The sequence below is a fragment of the Grammomys surdaster genome, unplaced genomic scaffold, assembly GCF_004785775.1.
Source record: "Grammomys surdaster isolate TR1022 unplaced genomic scaffold, NIH_TR_1.0 126133, whole genome shotgun sequence".
Classification (NCBI taxonomy): domain Eukaryota; kingdom Metazoa; phylum Chordata; class Mammalia; order Rodentia; family Muridae; genus Grammomys; species Grammomys surdaster.
The window spans coordinates 1,048,341-1,072,125 of record NW_021620941.1 but is presented as its reverse complement, the minus strand read 5'-3'; the positions used below and the strand labels follow the sequence as shown (position 1 = coordinate 1,072,125).

Genomic DNA, 23,785 nt, shown 5'->3' with positions numbered 1-23,785 from the left:
GGACTCAGACACTGACCCCTGCCACTGCATAGCCATGGACTCAGACATGGCCCTCAGAGGCAGCTTGGGCTGGACTTCACCATGGCCCCAGATAGCGAGGCTTGTCATTCCCACCAGGCTACTCCTCTCCACCCTGAGTCTCCAGTTCCATCTCTCTCCACAATGCTCAAGCTGCTCCACTTCTCTGTCTCTCCCATCTGAGCACCACATAGGTGCACACTGTGGTGGCTCCTGCCACAGGCTGCCCACATGGCTGGTGGGCCCCTGGGTAACAGTCTCTGTTGGTGCTTCGTGGCATAGCAGCAAGTAGGTGTCTACGGGCTGCCTGTGCTGTGCGCTAGAGGGGAGGTCTGCGGGTGGCACGGTGGTCCACGGGTCTTTGTCTGTCTTCTTCCTCCTTCACTGCACTGCCTGGATTTGATTTGATTTTTGAGTCCTAGGCATGAGATAGCTTTGTCCATCCAGCCAGGCATCAAGCTAGGATGAACAAAGGACTGCCAACTGCTCTGCCCCTGACGGATTGATATAAGAACATCACCAACAAGGGGTGGTGCCCACTGTCTTTGTCCACTGTCAGGGGCTTATCCTCTAGTTTTTGTTTGCTTGTTTTAAAACTAGCTGGTTGTGGTAGTGTACACCTTTAATACCATTACCGAGAAAGCAAAAGCAGGAGGATCTCTGTGAGTTCAAGGCCAACCCAAGCTACTCCAGAGTTTTTAGTTGGCTAGAGCTAAACAGTCAGAATCTGAGTTTTAAAAAAAAATTCAAGCTGGGCAGTGGTGGCGCACGCCTTTAATCCTAGCACTTGGGAGGCAGAGGCAGGCGGATTTCTGAGTTCGAGTCCAGCCTGGTCTACAGAGTGAGTTCCAGGACAGGCAGGGCTATACAGAGAAACCCTGTCTCGAAAAACAAAAATAAATAAATAAATAAATAAATAAATAAAATTTCAAGTGAAAATTATAGAATAAAAAGTACAATACTCAACAAAATGTTTCACTTGAAACTAATAGATTGGGCTGGTGAGATGGCTCAGTGGTTAAGAGCACTGACTGCTCTTCCAGAGGTCGTGAGTTCAAATCCCAGCAACCACATGGTGGCTCACAACCATCCACAATGAGATCTGATGCCCTCTTACAGGGTGTTTGAAGACAGCTACAGTATATGTACATGTAATTAAAAAAAAAAAAGAAACTAATAGATTGATACACAGAAGGAAAGGTCAGCAAAGCAAGAACCAGAGAAAAGATCCAAACTCACAGGGGGTGAGGAGAGGGCATACAGAGGCTCAGCGACGGCAGTGTACAGATGGGAAGAGGAGGGGGAGAAAAGGCTGCATGACAACATTTAAGAAATAAAGCCCCTCTCCTAGATACAGTGAGAGGGGAAAGCAGCCACTGGCCCAAGAGCCCCAGTGAACACCATGAGGAATCAATGTTAAGAACATCACTTTAATCACATCATAGTCCAACTGCGAGAAGCCACAGAGAAGGAAAAAACTTCAGAGAACACAGAGGGAACAATAAGGCCAGCTGTAGCCAAATGTGATGGTCTCTGCCTGCCATCTCAACACTCAGGCTGAGGCAAAGGGATCTTATGATCCAAGCCAGCCTGGGCTACACGGGGAGACCCTGTCTGAAACAACAAACAAGGTTGGAGGAGATGAACCAGATGTAGCAAGGCACACCTGTGAATTCAAGCACTCAGGAGCTGGAGATGGGAAGACTGGAAGTTCAAGGCCATCCTCAGCTACACGGCTAGGTCAGTCATTTTAGGATACAAGAGACCCTGTATCAAAACCAAAAGCAGATGAGGAAACATCTGTCTACACAGGTACTGAGCTCCCAGTTAAGGAGGCACCAGTAATTATCACAGTCAGCATTTACAGGTTGTACGCAGCCAGAGTGCCTTAAACTAATGTGTTACAGCTCATTTAATATTTTTAAAATGTTTTTATTTTATGTGTGTGAGTGTTTTGCCTCTATGTGTGTCTGTGCTCCAGTGAGTGCATGGTCCCCAGGGGGACCAGAAGAAGGTGCTGGATCTCTGGACCTAGAGTTGCAGATGGTTGTGAGCCGTCACTCGGGTGCTGAGAATCACACTCAGGTCCTCTAGAAGATAGCGATACTCCTACAGCCACACCATCTCTTCTGCCCCTTATTTAATTTTTATAATAGATCTCTGAGGTAGATCCTCACACTGTCCCCCTTTTACAGATGAGGGAAAGCAAGGTTCAGAGGTACTTAGTAGGAAAAGTAGAAATTGGCTTTGAAGCTTGAGCCAATCCCCAGCAGGGAACTTGATTGTCTTGGGCCACCAAAAGGGCAAAGGTTGTGCAAAGATGGGTGGGACAAGGTCACTCTGGTGCTTTTGAAATTGTAGGAGCTTTGAATTATGCAAACAGCAATACAACAATAACCCACATGCATGAGCTATACCTCTTACTAGAGGACGTGGCAGTCCTGGAGACTCCTTTTGCTATCATGTTAAGTCCTATGGCCTACAACCTGTCTTTCTCACCAAATAGCTACAACCACAGCCTCCAGCTTCAGATGACCAGCCTGTGGTTCCAGCAGCAGACCCCTCAACGTTGGCCTTTTACAGAGACAATTCCAGCCATGTACTACTAAAAGCCTGTTACTAGATCCTTGGGATTTAATTCCACCTGTCTAACAGAGACTCATCTCTCCTCAACCAAAATGCTCTTCTCTAGCTCCACTGAAAGAACACCTCATGGTTGGGCATGGTGGTGTGTGTCCATAATTCCAGCACTAAGGAGGCTTTTGAGTTTGAGGCCAGTCTACGTAATAGTATCCAGACTCAAAACAAAATACAAGAGCTCCATATAACTGTTCTTGCCCAGGGTCTTCTCCAGTTACTTCTGTGATCTAACAAATGACATCAAATGCAGTAGTCTGTAACTATTCCATTAAGCTGCAAGCCAGGAAATTCAGATGTGGCTGAAAACAGTGGAATTTTTTTTCTCTTTCCTTTACAACCAGGACCCCAACAGGGAGACTGTATGGTTGAGGGTAAAGTACAGGTGAAGTAATTCAGTAGCTAGGGGCCAGAATCATCTGGTGGCACCAGTCCACATGTGCCAGTAGAGGTAGTACTATCTGTCATGTGCTGTGAACCCTGAATTTCTCAGGCTCTGGCTTGCTCAAGGATCTGTGAGAGGGTGTCCCAGTGGACAGAGCAGACGTCACCTGGCCTTTAACCAAACACCTGTTCTCTGGCCTTGGACATGAGGTCCCTTCACTTCATGCTAATTGGTACCACACATAGACTGGTAAAGATGGAGAATGGATACTACCTCTCAATGGGAGGAGTGTCAGAATCGCCTGGTAATCTGGGGGATGCTGGGACTATCTTTGAAGAAGCAGCCATAGCATCTTTACCCATTCCTCCTAGCCCTGACTGTCCCCCCCTCTACCTGAATTGCCTATTGAGTCTGAGCCATCCTATGGGATTGGTCTCAGAGACTTCATCTGGCAGCTGGCCCAGGCCGCTGAATCTCCCTGTAAGATGCACCCCCAGCACGCAGCAGTTTTCTCGCAGCCCAAGTGTTTGCTGTCAGAGGACAGGGGCTTTGGCTAACAGCAGCATCTTCATAAACACACCCTAGAACTAAGAGGGGGCAGCCCCTCAATGTGCTGTGTGACTCACGCTGCGAAATATGACTCACCTGCCAAAGGTATGGTGTTCAGCCACAAGACCCTGACCAGGTCCTGGACAGAAAGCAGAGCAGGTAACATCTTCACCCCCTGGTAGAAAAGGACTTCCTGCCCAGCCCAGCTCAGCTCTCTGGCTAATGATGTCCTGTAAGGTCTGTAGTTTCTTCTAGGAAGGGAAGAAACTGACAGAAAAAGGGAGGGGCTAGGTAGGCTGAGAAGAAGCAGAAAACAGAATTTGTTTCCTGAACAAAAGGATGGCAGCCCAGGGAGAGGAAACCACAGAGGGCGTGTTTTTCTAGAGACTAGGAATATATCCCATGGTACCTTGCTGTAAGAGAGGGCCACTGAAGTTTCCTCCTAGTTTGTACCTAAATGTTACCACCACCACTAACACTTTTCAAAGAAGAGTCATCAGTGGGTGAGCCTGTGCATGGGACCTGAGATCTCTCCTTCTTTGTACCCCTGCAGGATGCCAGTGGCCTTCCACTGACCAGCTCAACGGATGTGATACAGCTGAAGGATGTTGGACTGGCATCAATGGCACCTTTCTCCATCAGTCTGAGGGTTCTACTCACTTGGCCATTCACAGCTGACAGCTCCCAGGGACTCCATCTGTGTTCCTTGAACAGTCCCCCAAGTCACAGCTGAGAACTGAGGCTGGCAGGGTCACATAGGGGCTTAGGATTCAAGTCCAGCCCACCTGCCCACCCAGTACACAGAGTCCCTGACCCTGTAACTGGACTTTCCCAGGTGACCCTGGTGAACCCTGCTGTGTTGTTGGAATGTGGCTCACTTATGCTGCAGGGAAGGAAGCTCGTGATAGGTGACTCAGGGAGTGGGTAACATCTTTTCTCTAGTTTGGTCCCCAACCCAGCATGGTACTTTCACTGTCCTAATCCACTGCCACACACTAGCCTTCTGCAGGGATGAAGTGGTTTGGAAAGGAGAGTGTGAGGAGAAGGATGTTGAGAGCTTAGTAGGGCAACCTACAGAAAAAGAGTGAGCAGGGCTCCCTGGACTTCCAAGCAGCCACTTGCACATGCAAGTCCAGTGGAAGTGCTTTGCCTACACAGGGCACCCCAGTAACATCAGGCTTCAGGGAGTGGAGCAGGCTGGTGAGCCAGGAACAGAGCTGGCCAGTCTTCCTAAGCCAAAGAAGGAGAGAGCCAGCCCAGGCCGCCAAAGCCGGCAGGAGGGGCTGGAGCCAGCTGGGGCTGGAGCTGGTGTGACATCACCAGGCGGCCCGCCCCTGTCTGGAGCTGAGGGGAGGCCCAGAGCTTTTCTGGGGCCTGGGGGATCCTCTTGCACTGGTGGGCGGAGAGAAGTGCCTGCAGCCAACCAGGGTCAGGCTGTGCTCACAGTTTCCTCTGGCGGCATGTAAAGACTCCACAAAGGACCTGGGAGTTCAACTGAGGCTGCTGCTGTCGGCCTGGGGATGGACCCTGAGCCCTGAGTGGTGCTGTTGGACCCAGGACCTACAAGGATCATACACTAAGGCAGCTGCGGACCACACTGTGAGGGAGAGCACATTAGGAGCAGCCCCAGTGACACCAGAGGCAGCCTCATCCATAAGAGCTTCTGAGAGCAGAGACTGCTGCCAGCTGAGGCCAGTAAGGCAGGACTGCTCGGCAACCAGTCCAGCCTGAGACTCGGGACCTCTCGGGAGGCCACGGCCAGGCTGCCCCGCTGATGGCACCGTGAAGCATGTGAAGCACTGCTCCAAGGCCAAGCAGGAGAGAAGAGGTAAGGGGCCAGCTCTCAACTGCAGCAGCCAGGGAAAGAGGGGCTTGAGATGGGCAACCCTGACTCCTCCAGCTTTGGTGTGCAGCTGGACCCCACAGGGGACATACCTTGCTTTTGCTGGGAGTCCAATCAAGGATCTGACCAGGCAGGGAACTGTGAATACTTGGGCAGGGTGGTGTGGAGGCACAAGCACATTGGGCTGGGATGTTGAGGACTTCATCGGTGAGCCCCACTCACCTCTTTCAGACAAAGAGCCTCTGGGGTGAGCCAGTGTGACTGTTAGACACAGGGAGACAGCTGGGTATGTGCATGTGTGTAGGTGCGTCTTTGAAAGGGCAGCAGGCTGAGAGCTGCAGGGGAGTGGAAGACTGGGCAAGTTGTGTTCAAGCTCGGGACTCCTGCACACCCAGGCTAGAGACTGTGCTGCGGCAGAAGCAGATGTAATGCAGACCTGAGGCAGTGGGAGCCTCTGTTCAGAAAGTGCCCTGGGCCAGGCAACGCCGGCTGCCAGCCAGCGTGCCAGGAGCAGAGGCGTCCTTTGCGGGACAGAACATGTCACTCACAAGTTTCTGTCAGTAGGGCTGGAGCAAAGTGCTGCCCTGACTTTCCCTCAGGATACAGGAGATGGTCCCTAGGTCTCCAACCAGCAGGATGTGGCTGAGAAACTGGAGGACATGCTTTCCAAGCAGCGTAGTGAGGGGACACGGCAGGCGCCACATGTGGAGTCCCTTGAAAGTGCTCCGCATGAGATAACATTTCCAAACAGAAATTCTCTGTTGATCCCTCCCCTCTCCCTGTGACATCTGTGTCACGGGTCAGCTATTGCCTCTGCTGTGGGATTAGGAGAGTTCCCAGAGGCCAGTGTTGTTACTCAGAAAAAGATCCCTTTTCATAGGGGTGAGGAAGACTGAGAACACAAGTTCCAAAGCTAGCTCAATGCTCTCCACATAGGTTCTTCTGAGTACAGGCCTAGTATGGCAGAGATTGTACGCTGGCTCCTCATCTGAGCTCTGTTAAGTGGCAGATCACATCTTTTCTAAACCTCAGTTTCCTGATCTGTGAAAAGGAGAGCTGAGAACAACAGCTGAACAGGCACCTGCAGCTACCCCACAACACACACCTAACTACCTCCGTCTCACAGGGCCACTTCAAGTCACACATCACAGCTCTCTAGGGGTGGCCCATGAGACCTTAGTTCTCAGCCCAGTGCCTGTGTACAGAGTCTCTAAAAATCTAGTTACCAGTTATTGAAAGCCCAACTGTCAAAACTGCCCAGAGGGGAGAGCAAGTATCCCAATTCCTCCCCTGGCCTGGATACATTCTCTAAAGCAGTGGTTCTCAATCTGTGGGTTGGAATCACACCAGATATCCTACATATCAGATATCTGCATTACAACTCATAACAGTAGCAAAATTACAGCTAAAAAGTAGCAATGAAATAGCTTTATGGTTAGAGGGTCACCACAACATGAGAAACTGCATTAAAGGGTACTAAAATATCTTTATTTTATATTTTATTTATCATATATATTATTCATATATTTTATTTTAAACATAAAATAATAAAAGAGTATTAAAATGTATTAAAGATACGTTGCATCTAGACCTGGGTTTTGGGGCCACCTGTAGCATCCCTGCATCCTAGATGTACATTGTAAGAAAACATACAACTAGACCAAAACCTCTAACATCACTCTCACGGCAGGATGCTGTCCTGCATCACCCTCGGGTGATACTGATCTGCCTACTGGCATCCCTGTCAGAGCCACAGGGATAGGAAAATGGAGCTTCCTTGGTCCCACAAGAGGACCACCGGCTGCACCTGTCTTGAAGTTATAGCGGGACAAGCAGAGAACAGACTCCAGCAAGCCTGGCCATGGTGACTACTGCCACACAACACCAGTGTATCTGAGCCCAGGGACAGAGGGCTCCTGGGTTCTCAGAGGCATTTGGAGCAGCTGTGAAGTACATGCTTCCAGCCCAGGCTTCTGGCGTGGGCGACACTGAAGGTTCCCTACTATAGTGTGGACTTGGTGGCTTTCAGGCTGACTGGAAAGGTTCTGACTGACTTTGTGAACCTGGCTAAGACAGACAGCTTGTCACTGGGCAAGGGGAACACAGTGGAAAGAGATAGGTGGATGGCATGTATGATTCTGGAGACTCTTGCCCAGCATGGCTGTGGACTCACAGGCAAGAACCCCACAAAAGTTGCCTTCTGGGCTTAGTGAGCAGGCACTCTTATCTTATTCCATCTTTACCCCCACCCTAGAAAATGGGTTCCTGTTTTAGCACCCCCTTTTCAGATGAAAGAATAAAGAAAGGCTCAGGAAAGCTAACTTGTCCAAGCTAACAGCTATGTGATCCATGGGCTTTGAACCCAGCACTGTGGTTGCAAAGCCCACTCCTCTTCCATCCTACTCACCCCTCCCTCTACACAGTATCCTAACCTCTTCTGTAACCCTGGCAGTCAAGTCTGCTTTTGCTGACCTTAATCCCTTCGAGAACAGTGTGCTCCCCTGGCTTCCATGCCGCCTTCTGTGTGGGGCCCACATCTGCAGCACTGGAAGCGTAGTCCACACTGTTCCCACACCTGACGCCACCCTCTACGTCCTGCATGTGGAGGGCAGGGCAGTACCTTGGGTTCATCCACCTGACAAGCTAGGCATTCTGGCAGGCATTCTCTCATCACTACTCGGGGGAATCCTTTGGGGCTCCTGTGTGGGAGCTCAGCATCTACCCTGGGCCACACCTAACAGCTCCTGAGGAAGCATCAGGCATCTGGAAACAAACAAAACAGACAGAAGGTCTCCCAGAAGGGCAGGTATATTCAGCTTCTGGCCTCTCACTGAATCATGGCCTACTTTATCTGGAATGTTCTCAATTTAGAGAGCACATGTAGAACTACTGTGTAGAACCTAAGTGCACTAGGATGCAGCAGGCAGACTGTAAACAATCTCACAAATCCCAGCAGATGGCATGAGTCCTAAGAGGTGGCCTTGGGAGCTGAGAGGGTTCCTCAAAGATATAGAAGCGGAAACTGAGACTCAGAAACACAGTCCATCTTCCATGGTCTCTCCATCAGTGGCCCACAAAGGAAGTGTCCCAGCTCTAACCTGTCCCTCCAGCCCAGCTCACGGTCTGGTACAACCATGCAGCAGAAATCTCTGTGAAGAACTGACGTATAGAGAAGCGAATCTTTCTTTTAAACTTACGGAAAACACCAAAGAGGTTACTCAAGCTCAGGCAGCCTGGAGTTTGTGGTGATAGACAGACAGTACACATCAGAATCCTTATTTGGGGGAAGTTTCTGTGGCTAAGCTTTATCCTGCTCCTGACAGGAGCAGGGGGTGGGGGTAGGATGGGGGTGTTACAGCATCCGGTTCCGTGTACACATCACTGTGAGACACATTCTGATCACAGGAATGCTAAGATGCTGGGTGTGGAGCCAGGCCTCTGACAATTGAGCCATTGTGCAGGTCCACTCCCTGGTGAAACCCGCCTGTCTTGAGGCCAGCAGTCCTAGAGACGTGGCCTCTGTCACTCAGTCCTCAAACAGGCAGATGGAGACCACCACTGAAACGCCCAGGGGGAACTCTTATCTTCCTCTCACAAAGATTCCCAGTTTCCAGAAGGCCCAAGCCTGCCAGGGTGGATCCTACTCCAACCTCTGCCGTGGAAGGTTGCATTGTCTTTGCCCTGCTGAATGATTCTCCAGAATCCACCCTAAACAGCAAAGGAGATCTGCAGAGTGGATGAGTCCATGAGCAGTGAGACAAACCTTTGGCACTTCCCCTCTAGTCCCCATCCTGATTGGGTCATGGGGCCCCTTGGCTCTCCTGAGCGCTGCCACCCAAGTTAGAAATGTCTACTGCTGTGGACCCCTGAAGCACAGGGCTCTCATCTCTTTTTTCCTGCTCTGTCTCTTACGAATAGCCAGGAAAATATGAGGAACAAACGTAGTCCTTAGCATCTAGTTGCCGAGGTGCTGCACTAGCAGCTGGGCATTCTGAGGCAACTCTAAGAAGCTCACACTCTGGGGCAGCCAGCCAGTACAGTCTGAGCTCTGGGTGCTGGGTGGAGATAACTGTTCTTGCAAGCTGGAATAGAGAAGAGACTTCTTCACACAGAGGTAGCCTTAAGAGGTCACCTTAAAAAGGAAGACATGCATACCAGGTAGGATTGTGGGAAAAGGTTCTCTAGGCAGAAAGCATATGAGGGTGCTAAGATGTATGTAAGGAGGGAGCTGACCTGATGCCACGTGAGCTTTCCTTAGACCTGAAAGTGCATATGGAGTGAATTATAGAGGGTAGTGTATTGGCCTAGCACACCAAGTGACCTGGGCTTAATTGTCTAACACTCACTAAACTGGGCACTGGCATACAGAGCCTGACAGAGGATCTGGAGTCTTGTGGGCATACCAGCCTTGGCCAGCCTCTGGTCCACTCAGACTACATGAGCCTCTGTCTAATACCCACCCAGATGTAGGGAGTCACTTAGGAGCATGTGGGTACGAAAGCTGGCTTGCAGTCCACCCCTACCATCTGGCAGCTCTGGTTCCACGTGTTCATCTCTGAGATGGGGATGGCCTCAGTCCCTACTTACAGAGTGTCTGTGCTGGTGAAGGAGGCATCTCTGCTGGCTGAGGTGACCTTTTGTGTCAGCTACTCAGCTGGGCTCAGGGGAGACGCTCCGGGCAATGCCCAGGTTTTCCAGGAAGCTGCCTGGGGCAGTGGTGTGTAGCCAGCCTCAGACACCTCCCACCCTGGCCCCCAATCCAGGGCTCTAGAGCACACTAGGCACTACAGGAAGTGCAGCAGCCAACTCAGAAGCTGGACTCTCAAATGGCTTCTCCAGACACTCCCTGCTTCTGCTTTGCTCTCCGTGACTCCTGGCACAGAGGGTTTTGTGTGTGGACTTTGGGGGAAATCTCAAAATGGTTCCCAAATAATGCAGCAAGAAAAAGTAACAGCAGTATCCTCGTCGCCCTGGCATAGGCAACCAGCTCCCCGGGCCTAACCACATCCCCTATGATCTCACAGGGTGACTGGTCTGCCTCCACACATTGGGCTTTCCCTGGAAGCCAACAGTTCACCCGTGGCATGTGCACGAGCCTGGACTTCAGGCTTGCCCCACCCCATCTCCATCACTCTTGCAAGCACAGCTAGAGGATATGATCCTAGCCTCTCTGCTTCTCTGGTCTGTGCCTCTGCCCAAGTCACCTACAACAGGGCTGACCCCAGGATGGAGCCAGACTGGTAGATGGGAAGGCTAAGTCAGTGAGTGACGGAAGGCTCAGTGGAGAGGGACTTACATAAAGGTCTGACAACTGCTAAGCTGAGGAAACGAGGAGCTGGCTGCAGGCTCCCTGGGGGCCCTCCTGGTCTCTGGTGAGGGATGATTCACAGGATCCCGGGGTAAGAAGGGTGGCAGTTGGAGACTAGTTATTCCCACCCTGGCCTCCAGGCTTGGGGTGAATCATGGAGGACAAATGATACACAGTTCCTTCTCCAGGTTGCCCAAGGTGAGTCTACCACTGCTCGTCTGTGATGCCCATTCTGGGGTCGTTCCACTCACAGGATGAAGAAGCTCTTTCTAACATCCAACAAGACTCACCCTTGTACTAACTTGAAAGACAAGTCTGCTCAACAGTAAGAAGCAACTGCATCCTGGCCATTAGACAAACAAACAAACAGGAGTCTTTTATTCATCCTGGTGGAGAGGTGACCTTGGAGTGAGGGCATGGGGCTGGCACTGATCATCAAATATGGTTCTGATGTTAACTCCAGGCGACCTAACACCTTGGAGCCTGGGCTTTCCTTGCTGCTCAATGCAGGTGTGATCTGCATCCAAGGTCAGGAGTCAATACCATGTTTCCTGGGTGCTAGTTATAACACAGAGGACACCCAGTACCTGAAGTCGTCTACACGCAGAGCTGCAAAAGACAACCAGACAGAGCGTGGGGTACACGCATGAGAGTATGGGGGTACACGCATGAGAGTATGGGGGTATACACATGAAAGTGTGGGGTATACATATGAGAGCATAGAGTACACACATGAGAGCATGAGGGTTCACACATGTGAGTGTGGGGTACACACATGTGCAACAAAGCAGACAGCGGGTATCCACACTACTGCTGCCACACTCCTACCTGATGGCTCTGTTAGAAACTCACTCTGCAGCTGGTTCCTTCCCCATCCTGGGTCAGCAGTGGGCTTGGAAATCACTCTGCAGGCTTGCCAGGTCTTCCAGCAGCTTTTATAGTAACAACCATTTGGTGCTGCTTAAGTTTTTGCTGGGCTCTCTGCTGTCCTGACCCTGGACTTGCCATCTCCACTCATGCTCCGATTCTTCAGACTCACTCAAGCGCAGACGCTGGAGGGGAGGGCCAGCCAAACACAAACGGGCCTTGTGGCCTTGGCAAAGGTCACTTCCTAGGTCTCCAGTGTGGCTGGGATGCCTCCTCAGGTTTGTGCTCACAGCTGGCAGTGAAGTGCTAAGCTGGGGTAGAGCAGTGAGTGTACTCTTCCAGAAGAACACAACCTGCACTGACCAGGATAGCTCCCAAGAGCCAGTCCTGCAGACCCCAAAGCACTCCTAGCCTCCTCCTGCCTAGAGGATCGGAAGGCTTGGGGTTTCCTGTCATACTGGTGCCTTCCACAGAAGGCCTACTTTGGTGTTTCTGGTGTACCTGCTGCCTGGTTTTGCTATTTCATAGTTCCATGACTTAGGCCAACAAGTCATGGTCTTCAGTCTCAGCAGTGGCCCCACCCACACCCTCAGCCTTGAATGTACCTTGTGGTAATTAGATGGATGTAATAGGGCTGGGGGTATACATGGCTCAGCAGGCAGAGCGCTTGCTAGTTCTCATTCGTCCCCAGCACTGCATAAACAGGGGTAATAACACATGCCGGACTCCAGTCCCAGCACTGCATATGGAGCTGAGAGCTGGCCTGAGACACATGGGACCCTACTTAAGAAAAACAGAAAGAATACTAGAAATACACAAGCTCACAAAGGCCATGAGGGTGAGAGCTCACCAGCGAAGTTCCTGAGCATTTCAGCAGTCAAGTGGGGGGACTGCCCTGCTGTTATTTAGGATGCAGGTGTGTGCCCCCAGCACCTGGCCACATGGCTGTCCTGAAGCAATGGGCCCGTCCCAGTTGGCTCCTGGGAAGATTCAGTGACATGATATAGACAAAGTACCTGGTTCCCAGAACTAATTAGTTATTTTTATTTGAACTTTTCTCATTCCAAATCTTTGTGATAAGAACTCAGAAGGATATGCCAGGCCAGTAGCTTCTGCCACTGGGCAGAAGACTGCTCTGTATTACCAAAATGATGCTTCATCCCATGAAGTAGCCCAATGCCCAGGCTACAGTACTGTGATGGCCAGAGGGAGGCAGACGCGCAGTGTGTGGCCCCATCACACAGGCCGAATGGGGACACTCAGACAGACCACAGGAGGCTGGGTGAGACCCAAGCCCAGGGAGTCTTCCCCACGTGCAAAGGCTGTCCTGCCACATGGTCACTGCAGCCTTGCTGCTAGGGAGAGGGAAGTCCGGCACAATGGAAACTCCTCACCACACAATGTGGAAAAGCGATTCCGATTGGTGTTTTTATTTTAGTTTCTAAGCCAAGGAAAACAGTTGGGTTTGCTTTTCTTTGTTGGTCATGGGGAGAAAGCAAGGAGGGGCACTTTGCCTAGAGTTGAGCTAGTCTCCAGCCTAAGACGGCTGGAATGCTGAGGGGGGGGGTTACCTCTCTAGGGATGCAATTAGCTGAATAAATATCAAGAAAGCAAAGTAAACAGACTCATTACTGCCCATTCAGCACCGCCAAACGAGCAAAAGATGGCCTTAGGGAGAACAAATGCTTGCTATGGAGGCTGAGGTATGCACCAGAGCACAGCTCTGCTTAAGCCCCTTGGTGGTCCAGCTTGGACCTGGGTGCCTAGGCAGGACACCCTGTCTGCCTGGATGCTAAGTGTCCCCCTCCATTGGTCACTAACACACTGACTTAGAGTAAGGATATCAGCCCCCACAGGGGACTCAGTTCCTTGAATTCCTTTCTGTAAGGCACCAGACTCCAAATTACCCTACCAAGCAGAGGCCCATGCAGATGGAACCGGAAGGCCAGATTCTTCTAGGACACTTGGTGACTATCATGACTTTCTAAGCTTTCACTTCCTTACCTGTAAGTCAGGTACAACACAAATATTGGACTCTGGCTTTGAAATGATCAGAATATGTGTGAGCAGCACTTGTCAAGTTTGGTTTGCTTTTTAGTCTAATGATGGCAAGCTATGTTCTTGCAGGAAAAGGGGTTCAGTGATCATGTCCCCAGCCAGCTGCCAAGTGCCAGCAGAACTTGCCAGCAGAAGGGTCAGAACTTGGTTTGAGCAGCTTTGTGACTTGGACCTGGGTTCTCTATGAAGTGGGTCATTAGTGGCCTTTCCTCCAAGAGGGCAATGGTGTCCAACCCACTATCTGTGCTCCTCAGTGGTGCTTTGCTGTGCTTGCTATCATGTAGCCATCACAACATTCTACCCTCATGTTTCTCTATCCAGTGTGCAATGGGAGCTGAACCACCCCATTCCACAAAGGAGGCCCAAAGGCAAGAGCAGTGAGGACCCACAGTTGAAAGGGACAGAACCCCACCATAAACAAGACAGCATATCCTCCAGGTGTAGAAGCCCAGGGATGTTTAGAAATCAAGTTTTCTCTCTGGTGCCAAGTTGCCTCCATGGCATTCTGACAGCTTCTTGGCCATAGCACAGAGGTGTTTGTCACCAAGTAGGCAGGTGAGTTGCCCACAGAAGGTGTGTCAGGAGGGCCAACCCTAGCCTGGAGCCCAGCTTCTCCCCATTCTTCTACAATGGGGGCGTGACCATCAGCTCCCAAGGAACCAAAGCTTTGGAAACCAGGCAAACACTGTCAAACCATCCTGTTTCCACTGAAGCCCCACCTCTCCACAGAGCAGCTCTCCATTAAATACCCTCCCTGCCTCGCCCAACAGGCCTTCTCTCACTGCTAGAACCAAACATGGGATCTGGACTTCAGTAGAAAACAGCCCAGTAGAGCCCCATGGAGAACAGGTCTGACCTGCAGCTGCCCATCGGCTGGTCCATAGTGCAGCCTGCAGCCTGGGATTCCCAGAAGACGCTTCCATGGGCTCCTGTGGCACAGCCAGCATCCAGTAGATGTGGATACGAAGTGCTCACATGATGACGCTGGTGGCTTTCAACTGCCATCAGCCATCATCACAGGACTGAATTCTAGTTGTGCTACCTTCTAGCCTTGTGATCTTGAGAGTTGAAAACTGAGTCCCAGGCTCTTGCTCTGTGATATGGGGTTAAGAATATCTAGGTCTGGTGAGATGGGCCAGCGGGTAAGAGTTCTTGCCATCAAACCTGATGATCTGAGGTTGATGCCCAAGACAGACATGATAGAAGGAGAGAACGGACTCCTGCAAGTTGTCCTCTGACCTCTGCAAGTGTGTATGGCACTTGTGCCCCTACATGTATACATGCAAATAAATATATGTTGTAAAAATTAAGAAGCAGAGCAGCTGCCATCAAGGACACTCTGAAAGAACACAGAGAAGAAGCCCCGGGTCAGGCATGTGGCGACACTCAAGCCATGAATGCTATGGATGTTACCAGTGAATCTGACCCATGACCTCCACTGCACAGGCTGTTCACCTCTGTCCCACACGGGCTCCCTGCTTGCTAGTCCTGTCTCCACAGCTCTCCGCTGCACTGCAGCTCTTGCTGACTGACTCTTCACACTCACATCCCCACCACCACCACATACTGACCAAGTGTCTCTAATCTGGATCAGGCTGTAGACATTACAAATGGTACAGATACTAAAACTGACTCCTTAGAGGCGCTGACATTTGAGGGGAGGGACAGCACAAACCGGGTGACAAGGACTCTGAGGGGAAGTGGAGGTCACAATCTTAGGTTAGTTTTGGAGGTGGGAGAGAACATGTCACTGAGAAGGGGATCGTTGAGCATGAAGGAGAAAGGAAGTGAGCAACAAAGAAACAGGGAGAGGTGGCTCAAGAGTGGAGTCCTTCGTGTGCCTGAGAGGCTGAGGGACGGCCAGCCAGCCAGAGTAGCTGCAGGAAGTGATCAAGCAGGGAAGGGACCAGAGATGAAATCTAGGAGGGAACAGAAGCTGGGCCAGGGGGGGTGGGGCCAAGAGTCCTCACCTTTCTCTTTAAGGTGAGAAGCTCTGGAAGCCTTGCATTGAAGAGACTCCAGCTGCCACTGGACTTTTATAAAGAATCCCTATGGCTGTCAGGAGGCAGGGACAGGGTTGCAAGTTAGGGGGCGGCTGCAATAATCCAGGTACACAGTGAAGGCAAGGAGAATAGGTGACAATGGGGAGTGCCTGAGGACAGCAGGGGCATTGGGGAGCCTTTCTAAGCTATGGCTACCACACCTCTGTGGTGCATTAGAGGCTGAGGTTAGAGACAGAAAGGAGCTAAAGAGCTGTGGCCTGAGTGACTAGAACAGTTGCTATTTGCTAACAGGAAAAAAAAAATCGGGGGGTGTTGGGTAGGGGTGGGGGAAGAGCAGGCTGGGAGGGAGGTGTGAGGAGGAAGAAGACCTCCCACACAGACCCCTGCAAAGTGGGCAGGGAACTGAGTGAGGGTTTTGCCAAAGAGAGAGGAAGACAAATAGAAGAGTAGCTGGAGAGAGGCAGAGAGAGAGGCAGAGAGAGAGAGGCAGAGAGAGAGAGAGAGAGAGGCAGAGAGAGGCAGAGAGAGAGAGAGAGAGAGAGAGAGAGAGAGAGAGAGAGAGAAAGAGAGACAGACAGACAGACAGACAGAGAGGGGCAGGGGTATAGGAAAACCAGACTGGGAAGACTGCTGGAGCAGTGTCCTTCAGGGAACTGGAGGAGGGGCTGCACACATCCTAGCATCCCTCTTGGCCTATCTAACTCCCACTCATCCCTCAAGAGTCAGTACAAAGTTCACTTTCTCAGGGAAGTGCTCCTGACCCCTCTATTGGGTCAGGGCCCTGCCATAACCTTTCACAACACATGACTGCTCCTTCTTATAGTTCTTGGGAACTCTAATGATATGGAAGCCCTGTGAGGGCAGCCATATTCTCAGCATCCAGTAAGCACACTGCCTGGCACACCTTTATGTCCGAGCATATGGGGAAGGGATATATTGTCCAAGAAAGCCAGAGACACACGCCTAACTTAATCACTCTGTGATAATCGGGACCCTGAAGACACTGGCTGTTACAAGAATTTGGGTTTAAAGTGGTCAAATTATTCTTGTTTGGGGCTCTGTAGCTAAGACAGAGACACAGCCTTCTTCTGACACTATCCACTACTAAGTGAGCACATCCCATTCTGTGTCTGGTAGCTTGTTCATTTAGCTGACAAGCCTTCTCAATGCTACACTCTAGGGACAGGAGATTGAGAGAGACCCTGTATCTGCCCTTATAGAACTTAGATCCAGAAAGACTGAGATCAGACAGTTGATGGGCAGAACATGGGGAAAGGTCAGAGGGTCCCAGGGCAGGGGAGGAGGACTGGACACTCCTCCAAGCCCCACCATGCCCAGTGCCGAGTTCTTGGGCTCTGGGTATGGCGGATCCCTTTTCCTTTCTACCTCTGCAGGGCCCCACCATCTATTGATATTTCCACAACCACTGTTCTCTCTGACTACAGGAGAGTGGAATGTAGCCTCCCCAACAGATACTTGGGGAATGTCCTACCCTGCACAAGCCACTGGCAGACGGGGCTGTCACTGACCTTATTTCTCCACTCTCAGGCTTTCAGAGACCTCGTTCATAAAGACCAACCAGCACACTGCAAGGATCATGAGGCCACTGTGTATAACCTACTGCTGGCTTGGACTGCTGGCCACTGTTGGAGCTGCTACAGGCCCAGAGGCTGATGTTGAGGGCACAGAGGACGGTTCACAGAGAGAGTACATTTACCTCAACAGGTACAAGCGGGCAGGTGAGTCCCCAGACAAGTGCACCTACACTTTCATTGTGCCCCAGCAGCGGGTCACAGGTGCCATTTGTGTCAACTCCAAGGAGCCCGAGGTGCACCTGGAGAACCGCGTGCACAAGCAGGAGCTGGAGCTGCTCAACAGCGAGCTGCTCAAGCAGAAGCGGCAGATCGAGACGCTGCAGCAGCTGGTTGAGGTGGACGGCGGCATCGTGAGCGAGGTGAAGCTGCTGCGCAAGGAGAGCCGCAACATGAACTCCCGAGTCACACAGCTGTACATGCAGCTTCTCCATGAGATCATTCGCAAGCGAGACAACGCGCTGGAGCTCTCCCAGCTGGAGAACAGGATCCTGAACCAGACGGCCGACATGCTGCAGCTGGCTAGCAAGTACAAGGACCTGGAACACAAGTTCCAGCACCTGGCTATGCTGGCGCACAACCAATCAGAGGTCATTGCCCAGCTGGAAGAGCACTGTCAACGCGGACCTGCAGCCAGGCCTGTGCCCCAGCCACCCCCAGCCACTCCACCTCGGCTCTACCAACCACCCACCTACAACCGCATCATCAACCAGATTTCCACCAATGAGATCCAGAGTGACCAGAATCTGAAGGTGCTGCCGCCCTCCCTGCCTACCATGCCTGCCCTTACCAGTCTCCCATCTTCCACTGATAAGCCATCAGGTAAGAAGTCCTTTGGGGAACCCAGCTCACATGGGCCTCTGAGCCCCTCAGCCTGGGGGTACAAGTGGCCATGTGAGTCCTAACACAGTTGCATAATCCTCTAGCAATGCCCTGGGATGACTGCTGGAGCCAGTGGAGTTTGGCTGATGGGAGCGAGGGACTGCACTGCTCCAATAAGGTGGTAGAAGGAAGAACCCGGAAGCTAGAAGCTATGGGGTTGGGGGAGGGGGAGGTGTCAGCTTTGGTCTCTGAGAGGAAAGAACCCAGTCCTGGATATTCTGAGGCTTTCCACTTGCCCTGTCTTAGTGGCTAGGTGTATCACCTATGAGCTCCTATGCCTATGTTAGCCCAGAGCTAACTGGAAATGTCACATGATAAACACCAGGCCAGTGGAAGAGTTCCATTAAGTTCAAAGTTAATGCTTCACAGGGACTAGGGGACCAGAAGGAAGTTTCCTTTGGTTAGTTGCTGCCTAGTTTTCTACAACTTTCTTTTCTTTTTCTTTTTTCTTTCTTTCTTTCTTTCTTTCTTTCTTTCTTTCTTTCTTTCTTTCTTTCTTTCTTTCTTTCTTTTTTGAGACAGGGTTTCTCTGTGTAGCCCAGGCTGTCCTAGAACTCACTCTGTAGACCAGGCTGGCCTCAAACTCAGAAATCCGCCTGCCTCTGCCTCCCAAGTGCTGGGATTAAAGGCGTGCGCCACCGCCGCCCGGCTAGCTGCCTAGTTTTCAATAAGGCCTCCGTACACTCTCAGCACACACACCGTGGGATTCTTGGGACACTGTTATGAAAGAAGAGAGTCCGTGGGAACACACTTGGGAAGTGTAACCAAGATACTACACTGGGATTTTCATGAGGGTCACTTGACCAGGCCTGCAGCTCCTCTGGGACAGGATGACTAACCTGTTCATGGGCTGAAGATGCTCAGGTGGAGCTGGGCCTCTGCTCCAGACACATGGAAACAGAGTCACAGCTTCCCAGAAGGATGTCATGAAAACACAATGTGCTATGATGTCACTAGGGAGCTGCCAATATTGCCTGTGCCCTCCACTGACTTGGTGAAAACTCTGGTCCCTGGTCTCCAGGAACCCAGTGTGGGGAGGTGGCAGGTGTGTGAAGACTGGGAAATCCTCAGTGTAGGGGAGCAGGCTGGAAGATTCCTCTCTAGGGGTTAGGCTTCTTTCTCCTTTATCTAGGCAGTGTTATTTTCCACATGTGCCAACTGAATTCATCTCTGAAAACATTAACCTAAGACTGTGCATGGAGTATGAACTTCTTCGTTGGCAGGGAGATATTTTGACTGAAAAGATCCTTTGTGACTATTTCACACTTTAAAAACTAAACCAGTAATGAACTGAACCTGTGTGTATGAGGGTGGCCAGTGGGCAGATCAAAGATGAACAGGCCAGTAGGGGGGCAGGGGAAACTAGGCTCATGACACAGCATCTGCCATAGCACCTTGGAAGAAACACCTGGACTAGGTGTGAGTGGAGAACGTGTGAGGAGTGGACCATCCTGGATTGAAATCTTGCTTCTTCTGCTGGTGAGGTCTGGGCAGGAGGCAAGTCACTCTGTCTCTGGGTTCCTCATCTAAGCCTATGAGTAGGCTTTATTTCAGTCTGTTCCCAGCTGACAGCTCTAGGACATGAAATACTGCAGAATGTGTGCATGGCACTGGGCCCATGGTAAGCTGAGCCTCTTTTGATCACGGTCTTTGCATCTTACAACAGAGACTGGAGTGACCAGTTTGTCTTCAGCTCTGTGTTCAGTGCCTGATGCACATGCCAACTGCACCCATACCTGCTTTATAGCAGAGGTCAAAGGCAGGGGGGAGTCTGTTCTGTGTTCTGACAGAATACCCAGAATGGACACTGCCCTTGGGCACCACATGAAGGCTCAGATGTGCTTACAGCAAGGCTGGTGTCATAGTTACCAAGACCTCCTTTCAACTTGGGATCCCTAGTTCCTAACTCAACCATCTCATGCCATTCCTGAGCTGGAATAAAATGAGGATAAGCACCTGGATCTGCCATGGCCGTCTTTCCATGGCCTTCTTTCCTTCTTCCCTATTTGCTCAGGAGAAAGCTATTTAAATTGGCTGAAGTGCAGCTCAGTTGATAGTGTCTGCCCAGCACGCACAAAGCACTAAGTACGATCCCTGGTAACACACCAAACTAGGCATGATGCCATGTGTCTGTAATCTTACAACTCAGGAGGTGGAGGCAGGAGGAGCAGAAGTTTAAAGTCATCCTTGAACTTCTCTACATATGGAATTCAAAAACAAATGTACAATAGGTGTTTGTTTTGTTTTAAACTCTTCTGAGCCTTAACTTTCTTCATGTGAGGAGACGGGAACAGAGAGAGTTACAGCTTCACAGAAGGATGTCATAAAAACACAATGTGCTATGATGTCACTAGGGAGCTGCCAATATTTTCTGTGCCCTCCACTGACTTGGTGAAAACTCTGGTCCCTGATCTCCAGGAACCCAGTGTGGGGAGGCAGCAGGTGTGTGAAGGTGTCTAGAACCTGTCCTCCCTCCAATCACGTCTATTCCTCAAATTCCACACAGCAGGTCCGACAAGATTTCTCTGGAAGGACCCAAATTTCTGGAACACTAAGAATTTATGAAGCCAGCATACCAAAATACCAAGAATACAATGAGCATTGTCTGGCCACTATGCGGAACACTCCAGTGTGTTCAGTGTCCAACAGAAAGGCAGATGAAGGACTATGGAGTCACTGAGGTAGTGTGACCAAGTCCTGCGGGACAGCACAAATGACTCAGAGATGAAAGGAGTCTTGCATCTTGAAGGCTTTGTAAGTTTACCAGGTGAACCTGGGAGTAGGGATACCGAATTACTAGTTGGGCCCTGATGGAAGTGGATCTGTCCAAAGTCCCAAGTGCACAGCCCTGCTCCTAGCCTCTCAAATGGTCCTGGCATGGCTGTTTATAACCCAGAACAGGCTGTGGCACCTAAGACAGACCCCTGTGAGTACCCATGCTCACTCACAGAGCATGAGAGATGACCTGTGTGTACTCTAACGTCTCTCTCTTTCTCTTTGTGTCCACCTCATCACTGAGTGTCCACACGAGGGCACACAGAGTGGGGAGGAGGGTAGCAATGGAAAGGCCCTACCTTTCCTGGGTTTGGACTAATCTGGAAGGAAAAAGAAGATGGTCTCCAGTACTGAGCCTTGGTCCAACCAATGGGCAGAGAGTGCTTATCAGCCCTCTTCCAGCTCAGGCAGGTCTGGTCCTGAAAGACAAAACCCCTCTGTGTTCTCCACACAGAGCCTTGGCTTGCTGCCACCACTCAGCCAGAAACATCTTTCCAATCAAACACCTTGCACTCAGCCTCCACAGCCTTTGGCTTCCCTCTAGGAAGTTCAGAGCCATCAGTCTTCTGTCCCATTGTTGTGGCTGCCCAGGAATTAGCACACCCTTCTCTAGACGGCCAAGGCAACCACAGCCCCTTATCTGAAGCTGAACTCATGACTTGTTCCCAGCCACAGTCAGATAGTGACAGGCTGGCCTGGGGCCAGGAGTTACCTGCTAAGAGCTAGGATTAGGGATCCAGGAAGGTCCTAGCCTAGCCTCCCTGGCTTGACACCTAGGTCCCACCTCACTTGGGGCTGGTCAGACTAGGAATATTTTGGTTTGAATGGAGCTTACATTACTGCCTGAGCCAATGGCCAGCCTATAGCCTTCTGCTGTTAGAAGACAGCTTCAGAGGTCATTCTCTAAGAAGCACAGTACTGCCAGCCACCAGTAGTACAGCATGGCTTTCCTAGAAAGATGTCTTTAAAAACCAACAGGCAGCCAAGGGGTGATAGCGCACGCCTTTAATCCCAGCACTTGGGAGGCAGAGGCAGGCAGATTCTGTAAGGCCAGCCTGATCTACAGAGCGAGTTCCAGAACAGCCAGGAGTACACAGAGAAACCCTGTCTCAAAATAAAAACAAAAACAAAAACAAAACAAAGCAAAACAAAAACCCCCTAAAACAGAAAACAAAAAAACCTACCTACAACAACAACAACAACAACAACAAAAACTCCAACAGGCTCAGGCACATCTAGGTATTGCCTCTTCTGCTTAGTGAGTTTCTCCAGGAATAAAGGAAGAGCCCCAATGTCATGAAACAAAACTGCTAAGGCACCTTGGTCCCTGGCATGTCCTCCCTGTCACACGGCCTCTTGGTGCAGAGCAGACACGGGCCAGTGCACTTGTAATTCCCAGAATCCTCAGGCTCAAAGTTACTTGGCCACAATTACACAGCCTGAAATCCAGAGAACACCTTGAGCACTGTGTGAGAAAACTGCCCTAGGAATATGTGACTTAGCACTGGCCACTATGGGTCTGGCTTCTGTCAGTTTCATGTGTGTATATGTGGGGGTTTCCTGGGACCTGACAGTGCCATACAGACACAGCAGCTACTGCTATGCCAGGCAAGACATGCCATGCCACTCCTCCTCAGTCCTCAAAAACCATTGATGGCTAGGCAATGGGTCTTTGGGAAGCTTCAGACAGACCCAGCCAATAGCTCCTGTCAGGTCTGGACACACGCCTGGGGTTATATGTTAAGCTTTCACAGACAGCTAGGCCTAAGGTCATGTTCTCCTTATGTGTTAACTCTCCATGTTATGACCCCTTCTCAGGGCCATACTGCTTCAGGGAAAACACAATGTGCATGTGCAAACCACCCTCTCATCCTAGGCCTCTAGAGCCATAGCTTGGAGAAACTGACCAACAGTATTTCCTAGGTAGGTTTCCCCATGGTTTTATCTCACTTGTCCTGAGATAGGAACTATGAACAGCAGACCATAGCTGCCCAGCACAACAGCGTGTCTTAGAACTGACTCTACATCACTGCAGAGAAAAGGTACTGGTCCCAAGGCGACACAGCGGGGATGTGATGCTGCAGATAAGGGGTAACTGGCTAGCCCTGATTTTGATTTAGCCTTTGGGACTGTGGAGACTGAGAGGAAGGCCACCTGGTCTCTGCCTCTGGACTGTGTGTTCTTTCCCCTGTATTGTACTTGCTTTTTCCTAAAATGTTTTCTTAAATGAGTTAAGATTTCCAAAATTCATGATAGCAGACATTTCGAAGAACATTCCTTGTTAACTTCTGCCTAAACAAAAGGCACTAGAGGCAAGCGGTTCCAGGGCCATCTTCCTTACACCCCCCACCCCAGAGGTCTGCTGAATTGATCTCAAAGGCCCTTTGGGTGCGGCTCATAGCAATCCTTCCACCCCTCAGGAGACATTCCAAGGATGACAGTGGCTAAAGGCCCTGGCTATTTGCAGAGATAAACTATCAACTTTGTGACTGTTAGAAGTTGGGCATCTGGCATCTCAGGGCCTGGAAATACCAACAGTTTGACATTTTGGCAAGCCAGAAGTAATCGAGAAAATCCTGGAGGTTGGGCATCTGTGGCCAGCTTGCTAGCTACACAAATGGATCACTGTGGTGAAGTTATTTGGTTGACTGTACAGTACAGTCACGGCAGGCCGCCAAATTCATTTTTGAAAAGAGAAAGCAGAACTGAGCTAGCAAGTACTGCCCGCTGGGTGTCTAAACCATCATGTCCACTGAGCCTGATGGCCAATGTTTATGCTGAAGGTAATGACAGACACTTGTTAAGGAGAGCTGCAGGGACCTGTTCATGGGACACTGGAGAGGGTCCCTTCCTGACTGCCCATCAACT

At 50.7% G+C, this 23,785-nt stretch overlaps 2 protein-coding genes across 4 annotated transcripts in view; one reads left to right on the top strand and one right to left on the bottom strand.

Moving 5' to 3' along the window:
- The window catches only part of Ralgps1 (Ral GEF with PH domain and SH3 binding motif 1), a 239,370-nt gene that overhangs the window by 78,398 nt on the left and 137,187 nt on the right, over positions 1 to 23,785 (bottom strand). The window lies entirely within an intron of this gene.
- Positions 4,926 to 23,785, top strand: part of Angptl2 (angiopoietin like 2) — a 33,755-nt gene continuing 14,895 nt past the window's right edge. Inside the window, exons 1-2 of the mRNA XM_028757108.1 lie at positions 4,926 to 5,417; positions 17,217 to 18,082. Coding sequence (XP_028612941.1) covers positions 17,266 to 18,082 — 817 coding nt within the window. The 5' untranslated portion in view covers positions 4,926 to 5,417; positions 17,217 to 17,265. The remainder of the gene's footprint in view (positions 5,418 to 17,216; positions 18,083 to 23,785) is intronic.